Source organism: Thunnus maccoyii, chromosome 7, assembly GCF_910596095.1.
Source record: "Thunnus maccoyii chromosome 7, fThuMac1.1, whole genome shotgun sequence".
Lineage (NCBI taxonomy): Eukaryota > Metazoa > Chordata > Actinopteri > Scombriformes > Scombridae > Thunnus > Thunnus maccoyii.
The window spans coordinates 26,243,595-26,265,342 of NC_056539.1; the positions used below are offsets into that span (position 1 = coordinate 26,243,595).

Genomic DNA, 21,748 nt, shown 5'->3' on the forward strand with positions numbered 1-21,748 from the left:
CATGTGCAGGTGTTTGTCAAACAGGTAAAAGTCTACAGAGAGAAAACAGATGCTGGCAGTGATAACTGTGCACCTTTATTAGTATTATCAGAGTGCACATATGGGCAGATAAAAACTCCATCAAAAGTCTCTACAGCTGTTAAAGCCGACTGACAGCTGATCCAGCTGTGGTCAGCTGCCGCCGTCATCAGAAACGGACGTCGCTCCACATGACGCTTAAGAGGAAAGAACGTCTCATTTATCTAAAAACATATTTCCTCGTTTCTTCTCTCCTCGCGTGGTTTCCTTGCGTCTCTCCATGTATCCACGGTGGGAGGGACTAAGACGAAAGGACGCAAGTAAGGGAAACGTGGATAAAATTTAAGAAACTTGGGATGTACCCACAGTCACTCATTACCCCGAGACACCGGCGGCGTTAACTGACGTAGCTAACGTTAGCTGTCTGATAGCATCCTACCGGTTACTTGCGCCTTGCTGCGGAGAATATCTGTTACTCAGTTTACAATTACAATAAGTATCAAAACCGGGCTTGACCATTACTTAAACAAACATTAAAACAAGCACGAACCTGTTAGCTGACTAATTTAGCAGTTTGTTTCTGACCGTTAAAACACTTACTTGGACAGAGCAATCTTCCTTTTCTTCCCTTTCGACTCTTCTTCTTGACCGCTGTTGTCCGCTTGAGTCTCCACAGTTGACATGATGTTTGCTGTTGGTAAAATTACAGAGCACATTTCAAGAGCACTGCGGCCACACGTTGGACACACAGCAGCTCAACTCCGCATCAAAACAAATCCACTTCCGCCGGCAGCACGTGGACACAAGATCCGGTTTGAAAGCTGCTCATTGGCGCCTCCCGGTGTCGGTAGAGTAGAACTACAACGTCTTCCGGTGATGGCTAAGGAAATACTGAGTAGTGACTACTCAATGAAAAACAAGCAGTGATGGAAATTAACTAAATAGATTTACTCAAGTATTGTGCTTGAATACAATTTTGAGGTACTTGTACTTTACTTGAGTGTTTCTATTTTAAAATATACTGCCACTCCACTTCATTTCAGAGGGAAATATTGTACGTTCTACTCCACTACATTTATTTCACAGCTTTAGTTCATTTTCAGATGAAGATTTGGTACATTGGATAATATAACAAGCTTTTAAAATACAACACATTGTTAAAGATGAAGCCAGTGGTTTACAACCTTTTTGGCTTTTGATGTCTTACAAAAAGCGGTGTGTAGTCGGGGTCACATTTCAGATGTCTATGAGTTGTCCGCAGCTCCACCAAATAGTGATTTTTCCCTCTAAACTTCTCACATGGTTTTCATTTCAATAAATGTTCAAATGATCCAATATTTCACCAAAAATCAAAGATTAGAGAAAAATTCCAAAAACTGAAAACAGATTTGTGCATCAGAACCTTGTTTTTTCCTCTTTCCTCTGGTGACCCTTTGGAGAGGCCAACCCCTAGGCTGGGAACCACTGGACTAAACTAGCTAACTGTATGTAAAGTAGTTCAAACTAGCTTCATCTCCAGCAGCTACAACAGTAACATGTTACTTACACACTGACACATGTTGAGATATTTGCCCAGATGTTTGACAGTCGTGCGAGGGACACTGGCAAATATTCATATCATTTAAATTCACCATTTTCACAGTGCTGTAGTTTTGTATGTTAGTTTTTTTTCAGCAATTTCCTTAAAGTATCTGCTGTGTAACTGTTCATTTTTAGGATATTTCTTTGAAAGGGTTATGTAATTTGGTAGTATATGGGAATTGTGCTCATTATATTATAGAGTTTTTTAAAAAAAAAAAACAGCCTAATTTGCTAATGTGTAGGTTCACACAGAAAACTACACACTGAAAACTTTCAAACTAAACCAACTTACTGTTACTGTTAAATACCTCCATTCATCCATCCATCCATCCATTTTCTGCCGCTTATCCAGGACCGGGTCACGGTGGCATCAGACTGAGTAAGGAAACCCAGACATCCTTCACCTCAGCAATGCTCTCCAGCTCCTCCTGGGGGATCCCAAGGCATTCCCAGGCCACAAGAGATATGTAGTCCCTCTAGTGTGTTCTGGGTCTGCCCCGGGGTCTCCACCAGTTGGATGTACCTGGAACACCTCCAGAGGGAGGCGTCCAGGAGGCATCCTAACCAAGTGCCCAAACCACCTCAGCTGGTTCCTTTCAATGCAAAGGAACAGCGGCTCTACTCCAAGCTCCCCCAGGATGTCCGAGCCCCTCACCCTCACCCTATCTCTAAGGCTGAGCCCAGACACATTCTCTGGAGGAAACTCATTTTGGCCACTTGTATCTGTGATCTCATTATTTCAGTCACTACCCAAAGCCTGCGACCATAGGTGAGAGTTGGGATGTAGACCGACTGGTAAATTTAGAGCTTTGCCTTCTTGCTCAGCTCTTTCTTCATCACAACGGTCCAGTACAACATTACTGCTGATGCTGCATCGATCTGCCTGTCAACCTCACGCTCCAACTTACCCTCACTTGTGAACAAGACCCCAAGATACTTGAATTCCTTGATTTGGGGCAGCAACTCACTCCCAACGCACAAGGAGCAGTCCAGAGTATTGAAGCCAACAGAAACACGTCGTCTGCAAAAAGCAGGGAAGCAATCCTGAGGTCCCCAAACCTGACACTCTCATCCCCCCGACTATACTTTGAGATTCTGTCCTTGAAAATCACAAACAAAATCAGTGACAAGGGACAACCCTGGCAGGGCCCAACGTCCACTAACAACAAGTCTGACTTACTGCTGTGAATGTGGACACAGCTCTCACTATGGTTATATAAGGACCGAATGGCTCGCAGCACCGGCCCCGGTACCCCATGCTCCCACAACACTGCCCACAAGGTGCCCCAAGGGACATGGTCTTAAGGCTTCTAAGTCCACAAAGCAGCTGTAGACTGGATGTGCGAACTCCCATGAACCCTCAATTATCCTTGCAAGGGTGAAGAGCTGGTCCACTGTTCCACGGTCAGGATGGAATCTGCATTGTTCTTCCTGAAACTGAGGTTCAACAATCGGCCGGAGCCTCCTTTCCAGCACTCTGGCATAAGCTTTCCCTGGGAGGTGTAGGAGTAGTGTGATCCCCTGATAGTTGGAGCGCACCCTCTAGTCCCCTTTTTTGAAAATGGGAACCACCACCCCAGTCTGCCAGTTCACAGGCACTGTCCCTGTACTCCATGTGACACTGAAGGGGTGTGCAAGCCATGACAGCCCAACAATGTCCTGAGCCTTCAGCATCTCAGGACAAATCTAATCCACACCTGGCACCTTGCCACTGAGGAGCTTTTTGACTACCTCTGAGACCTCTGCCAGGGATATGAGTGAGGCTTCCCCCGAGTTGTCCAACTCTGGCTCCTCCATAGAGGGCATGTCCATCAGGTTTAGGAGATCCTCAAAGTGTTCCTTCTACTGCCCAACAATGTCCACAGTCAAGGTCAGCACTTCTCCACCCCTGCTGAGTAGAACTGTCAACTGATCACCACCTGGTGGTGAGTTTGATCAGATGGTGGGGGAGGCTGCTAGACAGACCTGGGAGACCAAAACGAGTGGTGAGGATGGACTGGGAATGTCTAGTGGAAGCCCCTATCTATGAGGTCTTCAACTGCTACCTCTAGAGGAATTTCTCCTGCATCACGGGGGAGGTTGGGGACATGGAATCTGAGTGGGCCATGTTCAGGACCTCAGTTGTGGAGACGGCTGATTAGAGTTGTGGCTGGAAGGTCATCAGTGCCTGCCAGGGTGGCAACACAACAAGGAGGCTATCAAGCTGAAGAAGGAGGCCTTTCAGGTCTGGCTGGCCCAGGGGTCTCCTGAAGCAGCAGATGGGTACTGAAGGGCCAAAATGGCAACAACTCAGGTGGTTGCTGAAGCAAAAACCTGGGTGTGGGAGAGTTTGAGGAGGTCATGGAGAAGGACTTGGCCTCAAAGAAACTCTGGCAAACCGTGAGGCGATTCAGGAAGGGGAAGCAGTGCTTAGCCCAGGCTGTTAAATACCTGAAAATTACAATTTAATCAGAACATTTCCATGAAATTTGTATAAAGGACAATAAAGTCATATAACACAAATGAAGAGCTTGTGTTTTTCTCATAGTAAGTGAACAGGTTTTATAGGATACAAACTACAAATTCTCATTCTGTGCCTAGCAGCAGATTGTTTTTATGATCCTCATGTTCCCGCAGCAATGTCTACTCTATACAGTTTATGGTCTATATAAGACTTGATAATGTAAATGTAGACTTTAGCAAAAGTAGACTGAAATTTGTGAAATTAAATCCACACCAGTTTTTATGTGTGCTCATACAGGATGATTTTATTCTGGTGGTGTGGGGCCATAATCAAATGATTTCTTATGTGCACATATAAGCACCTAATATGATCAGCAGTTTCTTTCCATGTAACTGTACTTTTTTGAAAACACTTTGAAATACTTGTATCAGTATGTTGGAGTTTAAATAAGGAGCCTGTGATAGACAGGTTGGCATAAGAGCACCCAGCATCCAGTTTGAGATGTGCTTTTCCTCATTCCATTCACATTTCATGGTGGAGCTCAATGTGCTGATGATGTGCTGAAATAAAATGTCATTTTTTCTTGTTTTGGACTTCATCGTAGCCTGCATTTAGCCAGAGTATGTTCTGCTGGACTCAAGACATCAATGTTATTGCTTTTGCCCCCTTAGAGAAATGCTCTTTGGTTTAGGTCCTTGCTCAAAGGCACCTTAGTGGTGGTAATTAGGGAGGGGTAAGCGCTGCTCTTTCACTTTCATTTCCCAGATTTGTGCAGGTGGGATCTGGGTTCAGGGATTGACCATCTTATCACAAGAATCTTTAGGCTGCCAGTAGGAAAAGAGGTTGTATGTAGTCATACTGCAACCTTCTGTTACGCTTCACTTTCAAGAGTGTTTTCATCCCTACCTACCATTTGATGTCAAGCTTTTCCTTTCATCAAAAAAGTATCAAACCATTTGTGGATAAAATGTTCCATTTATTTGTTTGTCAACATATTTATTATTTACACATTTGCATCCAACTTCATCCGCCACAGAATTTATATAATTACACTTTGTTCAAGGTAATATAACTTAAGAATATGATGACTGTGTTTCAAAGGATTCTGACTCTGGCCTACTGTAGCTGCCAGTCTGCTTAAACACCACTGAATGAGCTAAAAAAAAAACAGTATGATAAACATAAAGTTGCAGGCGTGAACACACAAACAAACTTTTTAAACATAAATACTTCTTTAGTCTGAGTTGTGGATGACCAAATAGTTCTCTGAGAGTATAACTTACTGTGGTACAGTAATGTGAACAATAAAACAAGAAGGATATAAATAAACATACAGTATGCTGTCAATATATACACAGGAAATGTAAAAACTCACTGATGACTCATTCTTTGTTGCAGCACCAATGATAGGTTTCCCCTGAGGAACCTACCACATAGAAGGAAAAGCTACAAAAATATGTAGTGTATCAAAAAATGGTTCATAAATTAGAAATGACCAAATCAACATAAGTACTTATACAACATAACAAATCTGGATGTAACCGGTACATACAACACAAAGGCAAAAAAGACTAACTTGACATTAGCAACTATCCTAGAAAGCAAATTAGCAGGTAGAGGTAGAGCACCATCTGTCAAGATGAACAGGTCCGACTGGGTAGGACCAAAGACAAAAATACCATGAAAACAATGTAAAATATAGCCTTTGATTGGAAATTGAAATATTTAAATCAGTCACACATTATCCACATGCTATTGCACTCATATAACGTTTAGTTAGGGGCCTGGTACGCTCCTTCAGGTTAGGCCCCTGCTTAGGATGGCCTGGGTGTGTTTTGGGGTGAAAGGGAGGTGTAAGTTTGCGGTTTGGATAGGCTGCTGCGTAGTGAGGCCCAACCCTGTGACCAGGGAGTAATATGGGTCCATATACAGTCAACCTGAGCACCGTTTGACTGACAATTAAACAAACAAAACATATTTTACACATTTATTTGTTAAATATTGGTATACACTGTTCTCCTTTGGCCACAGAGATTGAGCTGCTCCATGTAGGCCTGCCTTCGATTGGATATTGGGCATTTGTGTCTCACACAGGGCCTTGTTAATGGTCTCCATCGAACATGACAAACTCTCTTGGACACCCACTCCAGCATGCGTGTTCAAGCCTCTCTTTGGTAGGCAGCCATTTTTGTAACAGCTTTATGTTTTAGTAGTTTATGTGAATAGGTTACAGGACGGTGATGTTGGTGTCAGAGGAAGCAGACTGGACCAATTTCTATATGTTGCTGACTATTGGGTTGTGATGTGGGAAATTCCTGTATGTCTACAATAGGTAGCTGACGACTGTCCTGAGTATGGAAGAAGAAACGAGACTGGTGCCAGCTGCCATCTTGGATCTAGGTGAAGGAAGAGAGAAGAGAGGAGGGTAAATTAAGTGATTCATATCCAAAATGTGAAAAATACATTTCATGACTATTACAGAATATGTTTGGAAATGTTTTTCAAAGTCTGTATAGTAGGTTTGTCTGCAAAAAAGCTTTGTTCACTAGACTTCAATCTATGCTGTAGTCTTCACTTCTTTACGTATGTATGGGCCAAACCAATTAATAGATGGAATTTTCACAAGCAACATGGCTCAAATGTGTGTCAGACCAGGTAGATAGTAAACCAAATATCAACAAATAAACTCTTTTTTGTTTTCTATACACAGAAAAACAAGTCATGATCACAAGTCAAAGAAAGGTAAAAAGACCAAGATAACTCTGAAATATCAGAGTAACTGAAATCCTGTAGTTTTAAAGAAAACAATATTTGCTGAATCAGTTATCTCTCCTGCTCATTACCTTGCACTCATCTTGTAGCACATGTGGTTCAAGTAGTGTGTCTTTCTCAAACATCTGTTTGTTCCAGCCACGAAACCTAAGCCTGGTGTTCTCTTTTGGTATGGGGCCAGAGGAGCTGAAGTTGTCTGTGGTGTCGTAGGGAGGATCACTTAGGCAGTGCAGCGTGATGCTGTGGCTGGCCTCAGTGCTTAGTAAGTGGAGAAACTTCATTTGGACTTTCCCTACACCAAACACCATCTGTAGGGGAAAAGCACAGACAGTTGTGCCATCAATCTGTCATCGTAGCCACAATAACATAAGATTGTGATACAAAATCCTACAATGTCTCCTGCAAACAAGCAAAGCACAATATGGAGTATTGTTGCCTTTTCTAGTCATCTAAACACTCCCCTTACCTCAGTCTAGGTTCATATGTGAATATTCTCACCATTTAAGTGGCCCTGTTCACAGCTGGCATTAACATGTGGACAGTTCTGAGTACAGGTGTGAATGCACCCAATTGAGGACGCATTGAGATCCAATCGCTAAGATCACATTCGGAGGTGGTCTGGGCCTCTAGAATATGGAGATATTCTTTTAACAGTGTGAACGCAGAGTGTCCTGGGCCCCACTGAAGTTCTAAATGGACGTCTTTTCTAATTTCTGGCAGACTAGGCACAGGAAGTGCATTGCTGCCTCCCAGTCCGTGTACCCTCCGTCCAAAGCTGTGCTCAACTTGTCCCAATGATATTTGCTGCAGTGACATTACTACTCTATCTAACTATCAGAGATGCAGTAGGGGCAGATAATATAGATACAACAATAAGCGAGAACAAGTTGTTTTCTGGTTTTGGTTTAATTTCTATTCCCATTGCTGATTTGAAGACGAAAATGGGAAAAGCATGTGGATTTCCGTTTTTCTTTCATTCACATAAAAAAACAAGCATTCAAGGAACATTGAACACTTGACAGAGGGTACATGCCAGTCAAAACAGAAATGATGTACATGTTTATTTGCATATAAAGTGGGGAAGTGAGATCCGATCACAAGTGGTGACTTGAAACGCATGTGGAGACACATTGTAATGCCAGGTGTGAACTCATGTACTTAGACCTGTCCACTTGTAATCAGATCACCAAAGACACATGTTAATGCCAGGTGTTAACAGGGCCAGTGTTACCTTATTAGAGGCCAGTGGATGTAAACAGGTCTGCCCGCCTGCAGTGAAGTTGCAGAAGACCTCGAAGGCATCTGAAGTACAACCCAGGTTTGGATCAATCCAGAACCAACCTAAAAGTCCCGGGCGAGAACAGGGGAAGAAAGGGACAGGGAGATCAAGGCATGTTTTTTATTAAAGGTATATTCAAACAACCCACTTATGGTTAAAGGTAAAGGTTGCATAACGAACAAATCTCATGTTTTGAAACTTCTACCATCACATTCAGTGTCTAGTCAATCTAGTCAGCCTCTCACCATCTTTTAGCGTGTGATGACAGTCCAACAGATCTTTACAGACACGAACAGGGTTCTCTCTTGTACCAAGAGGCTTTTTGATGCTCTCTATCACACTGCTCAGGTAACGCAGAGTCTTAAGTATCTCAGAATTCTGGTCTGGCAGGCTCATCTCAGTGTTCTGGAAACTCTGATCAAGAATGGGTCACCAATGTTAGAAAGAAAACACAGTCAACTCTCAAATGCCAAAATTAAATACTGTGTGGCTTCATTGCAGTCACAGTGTCAACAACCAGTTGAAAATAGAATCTGTAAAGAAAAAGGGTTTTTTGTTTTATAAAAGAATCTTAAGCAAAAGTCATTTATTCATCAGTCTATCCATCTGCCAACCTGTCTGCCATCCATTCAATCATCCCTTCATTGACTGAGTGTATTAAATGCTTTACCTCTGTCCTGAGGGCAGTGTTAGAGTCAGATAGACTGTAGAGTGTGGAGTCATCATATATCTGCCTCTGTGGATTCAAAATCAACACATTCAGTTTAATACCCTGTTCATTATTAAACTGCAGTTTTATACGCCTCCAGTTTGCAGAGAAAACTTTAACAGATTCACAATATACTTTAATACCAGGCAAAAGCTGTAAAATAAGCCTTGCGTCAATAAACCATCACATTCCTGACTTCAGTAGGGGGAAGAATAACACATTCCACTCAGCATAAACACTACAGATATCACATAATGTGTGTAAACAAAAAAGGCATCTGATATAGCTGTTTTTCCTGGGTTCTTAGGATTGTTCCAACAGAAAAAAAGTCATTCAGATAAGCAGAGAGCTAAACATTATCCAGAAGTTACGACAGATAAGAGATGCGAGGAGGGCTTCACAAAAGCTTTGCCGATACTTCTGAACAAAAATGACCAGGATTATTTGTCCACATCTTATCACTGAAACAGATGATTTGTTGGCTCATTTATAGTTAAGTAAATATGCAAACAGTGCTTGCCCTTGCTCCATCATAACCCAGTTTGGCTCTCCTGTCTGAGAAATAGCTTCTATTGCTTGTCTAAAGTCCTTTGAAAAGTCTATTATGCACGATCATAATTTATAAATGTGTATATTTTTTAAATCAAGTAACCAAGAGCAGTACAATTTTACCTCTAACTTTATGGTCAGAACCCTCTGCTTTTAATTTAAACTCAAAGCAGGATTCCTGGCAGGTTCTTACCAATACATGAGTGACATGAAGCACTTACTGTTGGACCTGGAGCACCAGGTGGTCCCTGAGGTGGGAAGAGAGAAGAAGACAAAATGAGCGACATGGTGAAAAATGATCCCATTGTGGTTGCACTCACTTCACTTTCTAGTCAATCATGTCTTTGTCAGAGAGCTCTGAAGAAACTTTCTAGGCATATAAGTGTGCAACTGGAGAACTGCCTTGTCTGGGTTGCTGACCATATAAATTTGACAGTCTTTTTTTTCTATTTTATAATACATATAGAAAACAAATTTAATTTTCTTTCTTTTCAGGATTAGACATAGTGGCCAAAAAAGTCTGCCTGGACTGACAGAACTGAGAGTGAGCTGACCTCATACTGACCAATATTTCCTACTTTGCATGACACAAAATATCTATAATTTATAGTTAGAAATATCCCAGAATACTAGCATTATATTTATATGTGCAGTATACAGCTGAAATGTGATACTGAGGCCAACACTTACTCTTGGTCCTGGACTTCCCTGGGGTCCTTGGGGCCCCTAAAAGTGAGATACATAGAAAATGAATGTCAAAATGGTAAAAAGATTATGCGGGAATTATGTATTTCTTACTATCCTATTTGCTCTGTGGACCTCAAAACGTCATTGTAGTTTTCTCCCTTCAAACCTCTCCATGATGCTGTGGGGAACAGCAGTGGGATATTGACTGTGTATCACACATGACCACAGTGGTTAACTACTGCCCCCTCTGGCTGACCAGTGACATAACACTGTTCAAGAGCAGCCACCTGGGGTAACTGGACTTCACAACTTTTGCTGTGGTTTCAAGAGGTTCATGTCCATCTATGTTAGAGTATCCACATTTTTTTACATGGCTGGTGCCTGAGAAAAAGGCTAGTATAAAGGATCCATTCTGTACACGTTCTTGTTTATGTGTGTGGTAGTGTAAATTGCAGAGGGATTTAGGCTTACTGAGAATCTCATTACAGTTTACATTACAGAGCTGGAGCAGGGATAAAAAAGTGAATATGCGGACGGCACTGCGGCTTGCCATGCTAACATTTTGACAAGGCATTTCCTCAACAGTGTTTACACAAGAAGGTCTGTGAGTACTGTAAGGCCTCACAGCAAGCTCCAGGACACACTGAGCAACAGCTACTTTCACTATGACTCAGCCATAGCGATCTGATGTCATCTTAGGACAACCATATAAACAGAACTACCACTGAACCCCAGCTAGCATTCATGCATCTTTAAACACAGCCTTCAGCATCTACAGTAGGTCTCTCTTACCCCCACAGTCTCTGAGGTGGCGCCATGATAACTGACCAAGCAATGCTTTCTCAATGAGGAATTTGCTGACATGAAGTCTGACACTTCAGTGGAGTATAATCATGATATAATCACAGTATATCAGCTTATAATCATACGTACTGTAAATCATTATCATATGATATAATCTTGACAGACTTTTCAGTTTTTGATTACAGGTTTGAATCACATCTTACCATTTCACCACTGCTTCCTTTTGGACCCTTTGGCCCCTGTGGGAAACAAAAGTAAACATGTATGTGAAAACACATGTAGCACTGTATCTAACTCTTACACTACATAAACTTAAATTCCATCAATTAGCACATAATAAACATGTTTAAATAATAGTAGATACTAAAAGTATCTCATTATCACTTCCCTTGTGTCAAAAGCTTTCTTTGTTCCACTGAATTTACTGACTATTGTCTTATGATAATTGCCTTGTCATTATATATAATTATTATAACACACGAACAGACACACACACACAAACACACACACACACACACACACACGTAGAGAGAGAGAGAGAGAGAAACCTACGGGTTTTCCCATTGGGCCCATCATTCCTTCAGGGCCTACAGGTCCAGTGAATCCCTGTAACAAACAGCAGGGCTGAGGGTGAATAAACTGATCTGGTCTGTATTTATAACACAGCTGACTGCTGAGAGGATAATTACAACATATACCACAAGACTTTGGGGTATATCTTGGGTAATTACAGTGAAAGTTGTATGCACTCTACATTGCATTTACATCTTCATAAGCTCTTAGTTGCACAACTAGGCAGAATTAAACTGTGTGATCACACTTCTGTATCTTGTATTCCATTTCATATTAATCATTTTTTTGCGTTTGATGCCCAGTCTGAAGATAGCACCATGTTTCTATTTTTATTTAACTTACCAGAGTACCCATAGGGCCTTTGGGGCCAAGGAAACCTTTCAATCCCAAATCGCCATTTGGCCCCTGTTAGAAGAAAAAGGAGATCTTGTCAACTGATAAATGTTATTTCATAGGGACAATATATTTTGGGTCTTTTTTCATCTTCTTTTTTTCATTGTTTTATCATAGTTTCTGCTCTTTTTTTCCTGCAACAGTTTAACCTTTGGTTAACACCACAGTCTCTAACCTTTGGTCCTGGAAAGCCGTGCAAACCAACCATTCCCAGATCTCCAGATTCCCCCTGTAAGCAGAGAGGTCAGTCACATCATTACCTACGTGGAGCCTTGCCTTTTTCACAGTTAGAAAGGGACATTTAGTTTTCATTTGACAAACACATCATAAAGAGTGTATGTGTGAGTATATGTGTGTGTGTGTGATGTGGCCTTTTCTGTTTTTTCTTCATCTCATTTCATACCACAGGGCTGCTCCAGACACAGTGGAACACAGTAAGTTGGTCTTCCTACAAATCCTTGTCTGAAAGAACTAGGGCACACACACAAGGCTTTATGTCTGGATCTACAGCAGCCCAGACCCACATTCACACACCTTCCTAGATACACACACTGATAGGGGTTATGTGTCTGCACCCAATTCTGTGTCTGAGGACCGTCTGTCGTCCAGGGTGGCAGCCACTATGTTTATACAGCCAGTCGTCCACGTCCTCTAGACAGCTCCACTTTCAGGCCTGCAGCTTTGGCCGAGCAACTCTATTCATTAAAACGTGTAAAGGGATCTGACCCAAGGGCCGGAGTAGCTCTCTGTTTTACGAGCATCAATGGAGATAACCAGAGGAGGGAGGGGAGAGCAAGGGATTGAATGTGGTTTCTTTTTTCTTTTTCTTTGAGGAGTTACATAAGTAAAGTGGAACACCTTTTTTTTAGGTCTCAAGAGTGCGAGGATCTTACATAACTTGGCCTTACCAAGCGAAATGTTTCCATTCCTGGTCTCGCCCAAATAATTTGTTACTCTACTCAGAGTGGAAAAGTGTTAGGCACACACATTTTTAACCCCACCACAGATTTGCTACCTAAACCCTTGAAGCTATATTTAGAGAGGTATTAAAGAATGTATATAAGCTTATAAAACCCTATTTTTATAAGAAAAACATTCCAAGGGATGGTATTAATTTAAAATAAGCAATGTAGTAACCCACACGATTATGACGTCAACATTTCAAATAGATATTTTATGGGTTAAAGACACAACATTTGATTGATTTTTAAAGAAAAAGGTATGGATATGAGGATCAGAGTTATAAATAAACAGAGTAGAAGAGTACGAAAGGGTTTTCCACATCAAAAGGATTTTTCACATAAGTCAAGTATGATGCAACACACCTCACAGTATAATGGGTTTCCTTGTAAATAGGTCACTTGTATCTGAATCTTTCACTCTAATTTATGTTGATTTGACGTTATAGCACAGTTTAGTTAATACTGTATATATGAACACTACTAACAAAGGTACTACAATATCCTTACAAAATAACCCTGAGAAGTGCTATAATGCCCATTACATTGTCATTAGTGATATAAGGCTATGGAAATAAACTTGAATCCTACTTTAAGGTGGATTTTTGCTTTAAACCACAACTGCCTGTATATACTCACTGGTTGTCCTTTGGGTCCTGGGTCACCTTTCCTGCCCTGGTCACCTGTAGCCCCCTCCAGGCCTTTGATACCTGATGGTCCCCTGTCTCCTGGCAGGCCTGACTCCCCCTGAACCAACAAAGGTCAGGAATTAAACATGTCAGTAAAACTTACATACAAATATTTCTTGACCAGATGTTCTGTAAACATACACTGCAACAGTTTAGAGTATATTAGGTCCATGTTTATGGCTGTTGTTTTCACCTTCTGACCAGGTGGTCCTATTTCTCCAGGCAGTCCAGGAAGTCCAAGCTCTCCCCTGGGACCTGGACGTCCAGCAGGTCCCTCCTTGCCCAGCAAGCCTCTCTGGCCCTGAAAGAGCCCCAGAGTTGGTGTCAATAAATCTTGTCAATGTGAAATCAAAAACAACATCAAGCAAAACCAGTATTAACGTCCTTTGAATGAGGAAAACAAAACATAAATATATGTCTTTTGGAAAGCTGAGGTTTTAATTTTAAGAGAGGTTTAGCTGCTTGATGATGAATACCTGGTCATAGTCATTTAAGGGAATATAGCTAGATACAAGTACAGTGTGTATATGTGTTGACCATTGTTATGAAAAAAAAACAGCTGTCAGAGCTATGATATATATAATGACCATCAATAAATGTTTTAAAATCAATGTTTTAATTCTGTTATGTATTTTAATATAAGAAAACACATTTCTAAATGTGTAGTATAGTTGTTGCTGTAAACCATGGTGCTGAAGTCTGCTGGCCTCTCCTGGTTATAATATTTCTTGACAGCGTGCTCCTAAAGCGTACCCATAAACCTGACTGCCTGAGTTGCTTTTTCACACCGCAGACCACAGCGGTTTCCTGCTCCATCAGCAGTGTGGCGAAGCAGAAGGGAGGAAGTGATATTAGAATAACAGATTGAGTGGATCGTCGTCTCACATACAGCTTCTGTTCCTCGATTACCATGATGGGAACAGATAAGTCAGGATGACCCAGGTTGGAATTACACTGTTGAAGGCTTACTGAGTGAACCCCCAAAACTGCAGGCACTGAGAAGCTCTTGCATAAGAAAAAGCCACTGTATATCAAGTTAATAAAATCACTCAGAGATTTAATTAAGACTGGCCCAGTGCTCCAACTTCCAACCCTCACAGGGATGTGTGCTTGAGACACGCACACATTCAAGCAGGGGCGCTGATAAATGGGGGACAACACTGAATGATTTAGACGGCGCTGAGCTGGACAGCAGCCCAAAAACATCGCAGGGATTGTAGATATTTATTGCATCGGGACAGATCCCCAAATCTCCAGCTGTGCCCCTGCATGCAGGCATGTACATGAACAACGTGAAAGATGTTCACTGTAACAGATGTTATCATTCAACCATGGAGAGGAAATGGATTCAATTATATAATCAATGCAAAATCAAAAGAGGTACATCAAGATGTCAGTTAAAGAAGTATGTAGATGTGGCTCTTTACTGTCATATTTCTCCTTGTTTTACACTTCCAGTACACATCAAATATACACTTTAGAATAAACTCTTACACAAAATATTTGAACTCCCAAATGATAAATGGATTAACATTAACAATAACTTATATTTGATGTAATGTCCATTGTGATAGTCTTATTAATCTTGTCCTCTGCAATCCACAGCACTCCAAGCCAAGTTACAACATTTGGTGTGTAAGAGAACCTCAGAAATGTTGGAAAATACTCATCTTGCTTATAGACATATTGATAATCAGTTATTTCTCTTAACAACCCCCCCAACCCCCCAACACACACACACATACACAAAAAGACGAATAAAATAGGTATTCTTAGTCCACAGGAACAAAAATTTCAGCTCAGCCTCTGATGTTATCAAATGTACATGCTTCCTCTATTACATGACTGACGCAAAAAGAGGAGCCTCCAGCAAAAATACCTGTCAGTTGTTTGAACTAGAAACAGTCCTGTCAATTTGATTTCAGATGACCCATACTACATTTCTTTCCTGTTGCTCACTGTTATTGTACTTTCCAATAAAAAAGAAATACTCTGAACCGAAGTTTAAAACTTTAAAACTTCACTGTACAAATGCATTAAACTGGCAATAAGGAAGAAGATAATTGAAAATCATTATGAGAATAATGATTTCACAAGTACAAAGAGGATGAGAACTGCTCTGCTGGGACTCTTCAGCTTGCCAGCAGAGGCAGAAGGAAGCCATATTACAATATCTTTCCCATTATGGAAGTACATAGTGTGCGATTGAAAATAGAGTTTCCTGCTGGCCTCACAGACTAGTGTGTTGGCTCAAAAAAACCCTGGTATCTCCAAAAACATCTTGCATATTAGAAAAGGAATCATTTTCAAATTTACAGCTAGTGTGTTTTTAAATTTTTACAAAGTATTTTGTGTGATTTAGGAGCTATAGAGTAAAGGGACTCACTCTGCTAGTGAGAAACCATATTATTTTAGCCCCGGTGAAGAACATCAGTGGCCAAAGTTAGGCTTTCTAGGTTTTCACACAGCATTATGTAAATGAAAGCCAGACAGAAAGGAGTTGGCTTCCCAACTCTTGGCTAAAAAGTGTAAAGACATTCATGCACGAAATCCCAATCCACTCTTGGTGAACACTTATTTAAATAAACCCTCTGCATCGCAACCAGGAGAAGCCAATCAAATCAAACAAGACATTATACAATCAGTCAATCTCAGCTGTATGTCTTAAAACACAGATGGCAAGAGCTGAAGGAAAGCATTGTGCACTCTGATGCAGTCAAATAAAAACTCCTGTGCTAAGGGGACAATGTGGCACAAGTCAGCATGATGGCTGAATGTGTAGTAAGGTCTCTTTGGTGTCTCCTGAAGCACTCTGAGGTCTAATTCAGCCAACCATAAATTGGGTGTCTACAGCCACATTTCACTTCTGCTATATAGACTACAGGTGGATACAGTAGTCCAGAACTAAACTTTAAGGCTCATGTGGGGTTTGTCACCAAATCTGCTTTTTATCACCTCAAAAATATTGCTGAAGTGCGACCATTTTTCTCTCTGAGTGACACAGAGAGACTAATGCACACTTTTATATCCAGCAGGCTGGACAATATGTAATGTTCTCCTATCTGGTCTACCCAAAAAAGTTATAAATCAGCTACAGATGATTCAGAACTCTGCGGCACGAGTGCTGAGCAAGATTTGCCAGCAAGATTAGCAAGTTTTGAGACATAGCATATAATTGAGTTTGTGTGTGTGTGCCTCAGCCCCATAGTCTGGTTAACCACCCCCCCCCCCCACCAAAATTCCCAATGTTTTTATTGGTCTCCATCGTTGTAGCTTACTTGCCTCTGGGGTGATTGACAAAAGTCCAACTTATTATCAATGTGCTTCAATCATATCTGTCATAATTGATATAAATAAAACCCATCAGTGAGCTTTGCCTTTTCATTTCACAAGCATATTTCTGACCAAAAGGGCAAGTAAATCAATGAACTTGGTGCTTAAACCTAGTTAGCATTTGGTATAATACTATTTGCCCTGAAGCAGGCCAAAACTGCAACACATGCTTCTCACTTAAAGTGAGAGGAACATTCTGGATGACAAATAGAACTAGTTTTGTAAAGGAAGACGCTATTTTATATATTTAATATTGTTGTCCCTTCTGAATATGATGTATTGACTATATATGAAAGAGATAGCAGCTATATAACAATTGTCCTATCTATGGACTCTCTGGATCTATTGCTGCTGTTTTACATCTCCTTTGTTTGCCTTAGGCTCATAGCCTTTGCCTCCATACTTATGATCTCCTCTGATGCATTTAATGTAATTTTTGTAGTCCTTCCCCCATAAGTCTATTTATAGTGAAAGGAAATGTAAAAGTAAGAGAAGCAATTCATTTATGTGCTCATGGCCTTCTTAATGATATTCCTTGTTACTTTGAAATGAATTATACATTGTATGCATCATTATAACAACACACAATTATGATAAGCTATGTTATTATCTGCATTGTATGATGGTGTTGTTGATTACCTGTCGCCCTTTTTTTCCTGGTAGTCCTGGTAGGCCGGTCAGTCCTGGGGGACCATCTGGACCGGGGTAACCAATCATTCCGGTGAATCCAGGAAAACCAATTAGCCCCTGGAAAATTTTGATCACAGTCACAATGTTCACCTCAACTTCAACTTTAGTCTGAGAGGAATTTAATGACATATCATGAGCACTGTATTACTATTCTTACAAGAATTCTACACCTCCTCCAAAATCACTCTAAAACTAAAAAATATGTTTATGCAATAACGAGCTAAAAACCTGACCAGACGTCAGCAAAAATATTTGATATTATGAAATATATCAATATCTGTTTGCAGGTCTTTGATAAGTTATAGTAATTAAGTAATAATCAGTATTCAGTATGATTACTGCACCATTTGGTCTAGAAACTACATCACTTGACTTACATTTACTATTTAAATACACAAAAACATTTTTTATGGTTCGGTCAACTGCTGGTTGCTGTGGTGTTTTTGAAGTACGTTGAGATAACTTGTGTGTGCAGTTCTGCGATGTTTAGTTTTCCTATTCTTCTTGCTGTCACTTTCTTTATCCATTGTGGTTATCACTGATCATGAAAACTTTTATTTTTTTGGCATTTTTCCTTTATTTGAAAGTCAGCGTAGTCAGACAGGAAACAAGGGAGGAGAGAGGGGAGTGACATGCAACAGCTGTCCCATTGCCAGGAATCAAACCGAGGACATTCCAGTTATATGTCATGCGCCTTAACCATTATGCTACCAGGACACCCTTGACCATGCTAACTTAACAGCTCTTCTGCTTATTCTGAATGAAATACTGTTGCTGCAGCAGTGAAAGTATTAAAACTACAGTATTGCTGTGTGTAAAATAAAAGTGGTTATTGCCCTCTCTTGCTTGCTCTTGCAACAGTTTGGTGATGCTGACAGTACTTAGCTGTTTCCCTTGTCAAACCACATCACTGTCACACGGATAATCACACTGCAATGTACCCTTCATTGTATGGCTGCCACTGTTTCTCTGTGTGCCATGTGCTGGGTTAAGGTGATGTGATACTCACTTCAACGCCAGGAGCTCCACTCAGCCCCCTTGCTCCTTTCTTTCCCGCTGAGCCCTGGATAAACATACACACATATGAAGAATAAAACATACAAAGGCGTTCACAAAAACACACATGGTTATATATCTCATTCGCCCCTATACAAGGAGTGGAAATTTTAAAGACCATGCCTAATATGAGTCTTATGGAGACCCCAGGCCCTGTCAAGACAGTCAAAGAAATATACAGAACTGTTAACTGTATATTTAACACCTCACATGGGTTAAATCACAATGAGGTGTTATGGAAATAAATGGCATGACCTGAACATAGGAAGCCTTCACTGCCATATGAATGTTAATCCTTGAATAATCCTACTTAATAATATAAAAACTTTACATGAATTTGCACATTTTGAAACCTCATCAAAAGTGTTACAATACACAACATAAAAGTTCATAAGAGCCAACACAGGCGAGGGTCTATCAAAGACACCAAAGCAGAGTACTCAGGCTATCCTTAGAAACCTTCCTTCTACTTCTTCATATTCTCTCTCCAGGCCTTGATAGAGTAAGTTATGAGTCATAGAGAGATATCCCTCTAGGAATGCTTAACAAAAGGCGTTAACCTGAAACAGACATACAGCACAGCCTCAAACCTTCCAGTGTTTTCTGGCAGACTGTTACGTTATCAATGTTTCTTAACAGATGGGTCTATATATTGCACATGAGGACATTCTTCAAACTCAAATTAAACTCAAGCCAAGTGGAATAAATTAACAGAAATCGTCCCCAAAGCGTTCAAACCAGTTATATAATCACTCCTGCATGCAAGCAGTTTCATATGTGGAAGAACATCAGTGGTGTCTGGAAACCTGTGGATACTTCACTATTAAAAGTACTGTATGGAACTTGATCAAGGAGGCTCAAATTTGTTTCACAAAGGAAATTAAGTTATATAATCAGATGCCCTGTGACAAGTTTGGGAACTCAAAAGAACTTGACAGCTAAAAAAAGCAAACCAGATCAGTTCAGGAAGGCATGCTTTACTAAAATCTGCTTTGATGCCAACTTTCCAAATCTTTGGGTGCATTTACAAGCTATTTATGGATCAAAGAACAATAGCAAAATATCTTTGATAAACATCACTGGTAAATAAACTGACATGAGTGTAATCTTGCATTCAGGGTGGCCATGAAAACCATATTTTCCTAGTTGCTTCCCACACCTTATTCCGTAGTTCAAAGCCTATTTCTACCACCCCGTGTCCTTTCTTATGAGGCAAGCAAATTTTCCACCACAGCTGAGCTGAAATGATCAAGCACAGAGAAGTATCCCAAAAGACAAACAACTCAGAATCTTTGTACTAGCATGCTCATCTGGTAACAAGTGAAAAATCAAATTTTGTGCTTTGGCCCAATGTCTATGGTTGGTATTTCATTCTGGCAACAAACAAAAGGATTTTTCTTCTTCCACAGAATCAGGTATAAACCTGGCCGAACCGATCTCAACCATGCCAGCAGAGGATGAACAAACCTATGGTAATAGATCTATTGATTTTGTTAAGAGTAAAAAACCCATATTCAGCACAAAAAGAACAGCCTGGTGGTAGAAACATGTTGATGCTGAAATCGTTTTATTTGCAGGGAGGAGACCAAGTTTCATGACTTAATGTACAATTTGATTTGTGAGCTAGGGGGATTTGCACGGACTCACCGGAGCGCCCATCTCTCCTTTCGGACCTGGTTCTCCAGGCAGGCCTGGTGATCCCTGAACAAAGCAAGAAAAAAGAAAAACACTAAGATGTTATGTGATGCATGTTACCTGATAAACTGTGGAAATATTATCTTTGAAATGATTAAATTTTCAGGAAAACAACATTATTGGGGATGACAAACTTGTCAAACTATATGGTGGGATGAATAGGATTATCCCTCATCTACACTGCGGCTTTGCCTGAATGTCAATTTTGAACCCTTCATGAGGTTTCCCCTTGCACCAACCTCAGGGCAAAACATCAACTTAGCACATAAGATAGCTCATAATTTAATAGGCAGAATCCAATTTGGAGCACAGTCACACTCTCAAGGGAATGAACCATCCTGATTTAAATGACTCTACGTTCTACTCTAGTGTCACTCTTAAGCTAAACACATTTACATATTTCACATATTTAGCCCCACAACCATACTACTGGTGAGGCTCTAATAACAGCACAGCAGTGTGTTACTTTTTCTTTTCAACACTTCTAATCTTTTTACTTCACTACTAACGTGATTTGCCACATGCTTTAAATGCACGTAGCAAAATATGTAAAAACTGACAGGACCATTACTACATACTGTATGTAGCTATAGTACTGCAGACATTTATTGACTCACCGGTAGGCCTGGTGATCCTACAGCCCCGCGAGATCCAGTGGTACCAACGTGGCCCTGAAACACAATTTTAACATATGATTATGTTTCTGTGTCTGATTCTTAATATTTATCAGATCGAGATGTCTACGAGTCCTAACGTATACATGTCATTCTACCATCCTTTGCTTAATGAGAAACATTGTGCCTAAAGCTATGTTATATGTATTCTCATGAGTACCATTACTGCATAAAAGAGTAAACTGCTCATACTCAACAACAGTTTCTAAAACTATGTATGTATACCATTAAGACAGGACACAGGTGGCTCTTGCTAAACAGGATCTACTGTATAAATTCTACACTCGAATGAATTGTAATGAAAGCCAAGAGTGACCTATTAGCGTACTTAAGTCTGGGGAAAGATAACACAGCTGCAAGCCGAGAAATTATGTTTGATGACTTTGAACACAGGTTGGAGCTGGAAATGACTGCCTTTATAACAGTTATAGATTTTCAACAGTTTTGTGCCCTGACGTAACTTTTGTTATGATTTGGCACTATATAAATAAACTGAATTGAAATTGAATTGTGTGTGTCCTAAGCACAATGCATTCAACTGTCATCCGGCACACAGAAAGGATACTTCTAGAGTCACTTTAAATTAGAGGGATTGAGCAAGTTTTTTGAAATTTAAAAAAAGGATGCTTGGAGATCTACTGCATCCTTGGGTTTTCAGTAATTTTACTGTTTTTTAATCTTTTTATGATGCTATGTAATTAAACAGTGTATTGTTATGATCTGGTAAACCAAAGCAGTAAAAAATACATTATCTACTTCTTCAAAACATTGTAGCTAAAGACCACATACATAGATACATTCAGAGCCTCTGAAATCACCACCAACTGGTCAAAATGAAGTAACC

At 40.4% G+C, this 21,748-nt stretch overlaps 2 protein-coding genes and 1 long non-coding RNA gene across 5 annotated transcripts in view; 1 reads left to right on the forward strand and 2 right to left on the reverse strand.

Annotated features, from left to right (window-relative positions):
* ddah1 (dimethylarginine dimethylaminohydrolase 1) overlaps positions 1 to 814 on the reverse strand; it is a 128,244-nt gene extending 127,430 nt beyond the window's left edge. Inside the window, exon 1 of the mRNA XM_042417347.1 lies at positions 619 to 814. Within this exon, the coding sequence (XP_042273281.1) occupies positions 619 to 734 (116 nt within the window). The 5' untranslated portion in view covers positions 735 to 814. The remainder of the gene's footprint in view (positions 1 to 618) is intronic.
* Positions 210 to 13,752, forward strand: LOC121900811. Of its 2 annotated transcripts, XR_006097093.1 has the most exons (9): positions 210 to 338; positions 6,375 to 6,467; positions 6,753 to 6,784; positions 6,953 to 7,076; positions 11,028 to 11,104; positions 11,952 to 12,051; positions 12,217 to 12,242; positions 13,457 to 13,528; positions 13,661 to 13,752. It is a non-coding gene; the product is annotated as an uncharacterized LOC121900811 (long non-coding RNA). The 2 variants fall into 2 exon arrangements; XR_006097094.1 differs by lacking the exon at positions 11,028 to 11,104.
* Positions 5,023 to 21,748, reverse strand: part of LOC121900806 (collagen alpha-1(XXIV) chain) — a 99,753-nt gene continuing 83,027 nt past the window's right edge. For both annotated transcript variants that reach the window (XM_042417345.1, XM_042417344.1), the window contains 17 exons: positions 20,848 to 20,901; positions 20,183 to 20,236; positions 18,489 to 18,542; positions 17,429 to 17,536; positions 13,650 to 13,757; positions 13,407 to 13,514; positions 11,984 to 12,037; positions 11,758 to 11,820; positions 11,395 to 11,448; positions 11,046 to 11,081; positions 10,042 to 10,077; positions 9,573 to 9,599; positions 8,764 to 8,829; positions 8,339 to 8,507; positions 8,046 to 8,155; positions 6,886 to 7,122; positions 5,023 to 6,438 (listed from right to left, as the gene is read on the reverse strand). In XM_042417345.1, the coding sequence (XP_042273279.1) occupies positions 6,292 to 6,438; positions 6,886 to 7,122; positions 8,046 to 8,155; positions 8,339 to 8,507; positions 8,764 to 8,829; positions 9,573 to 9,599; positions 10,042 to 10,077; positions 11,046 to 11,081; positions 11,395 to 11,448; positions 11,758 to 11,820; positions 11,984 to 12,037; positions 13,407 to 13,514; positions 13,650 to 13,757; positions 17,429 to 17,536; positions 18,489 to 18,542; positions 20,183 to 20,236; positions 20,848 to 20,901 (1,485 nt within the window). In that variant the 3' untranslated portion in view covers positions 5,023 to 6,291. The remainder of the gene's footprint in view (positions 6,439 to 6,885; positions 7,123 to 8,045; positions 8,156 to 8,338; positions 8,508 to 8,763; positions 8,830 to 9,572; positions 9,600 to 10,041; positions 10,078 to 11,045; positions 11,082 to 11,394; positions 11,449 to 11,757; positions 11,821 to 11,983; positions 12,038 to 13,406; positions 13,515 to 13,649; positions 13,758 to 17,428; positions 17,537 to 18,488; positions 18,543 to 20,182; positions 20,237 to 20,847; positions 20,902 to 21,748) is intronic.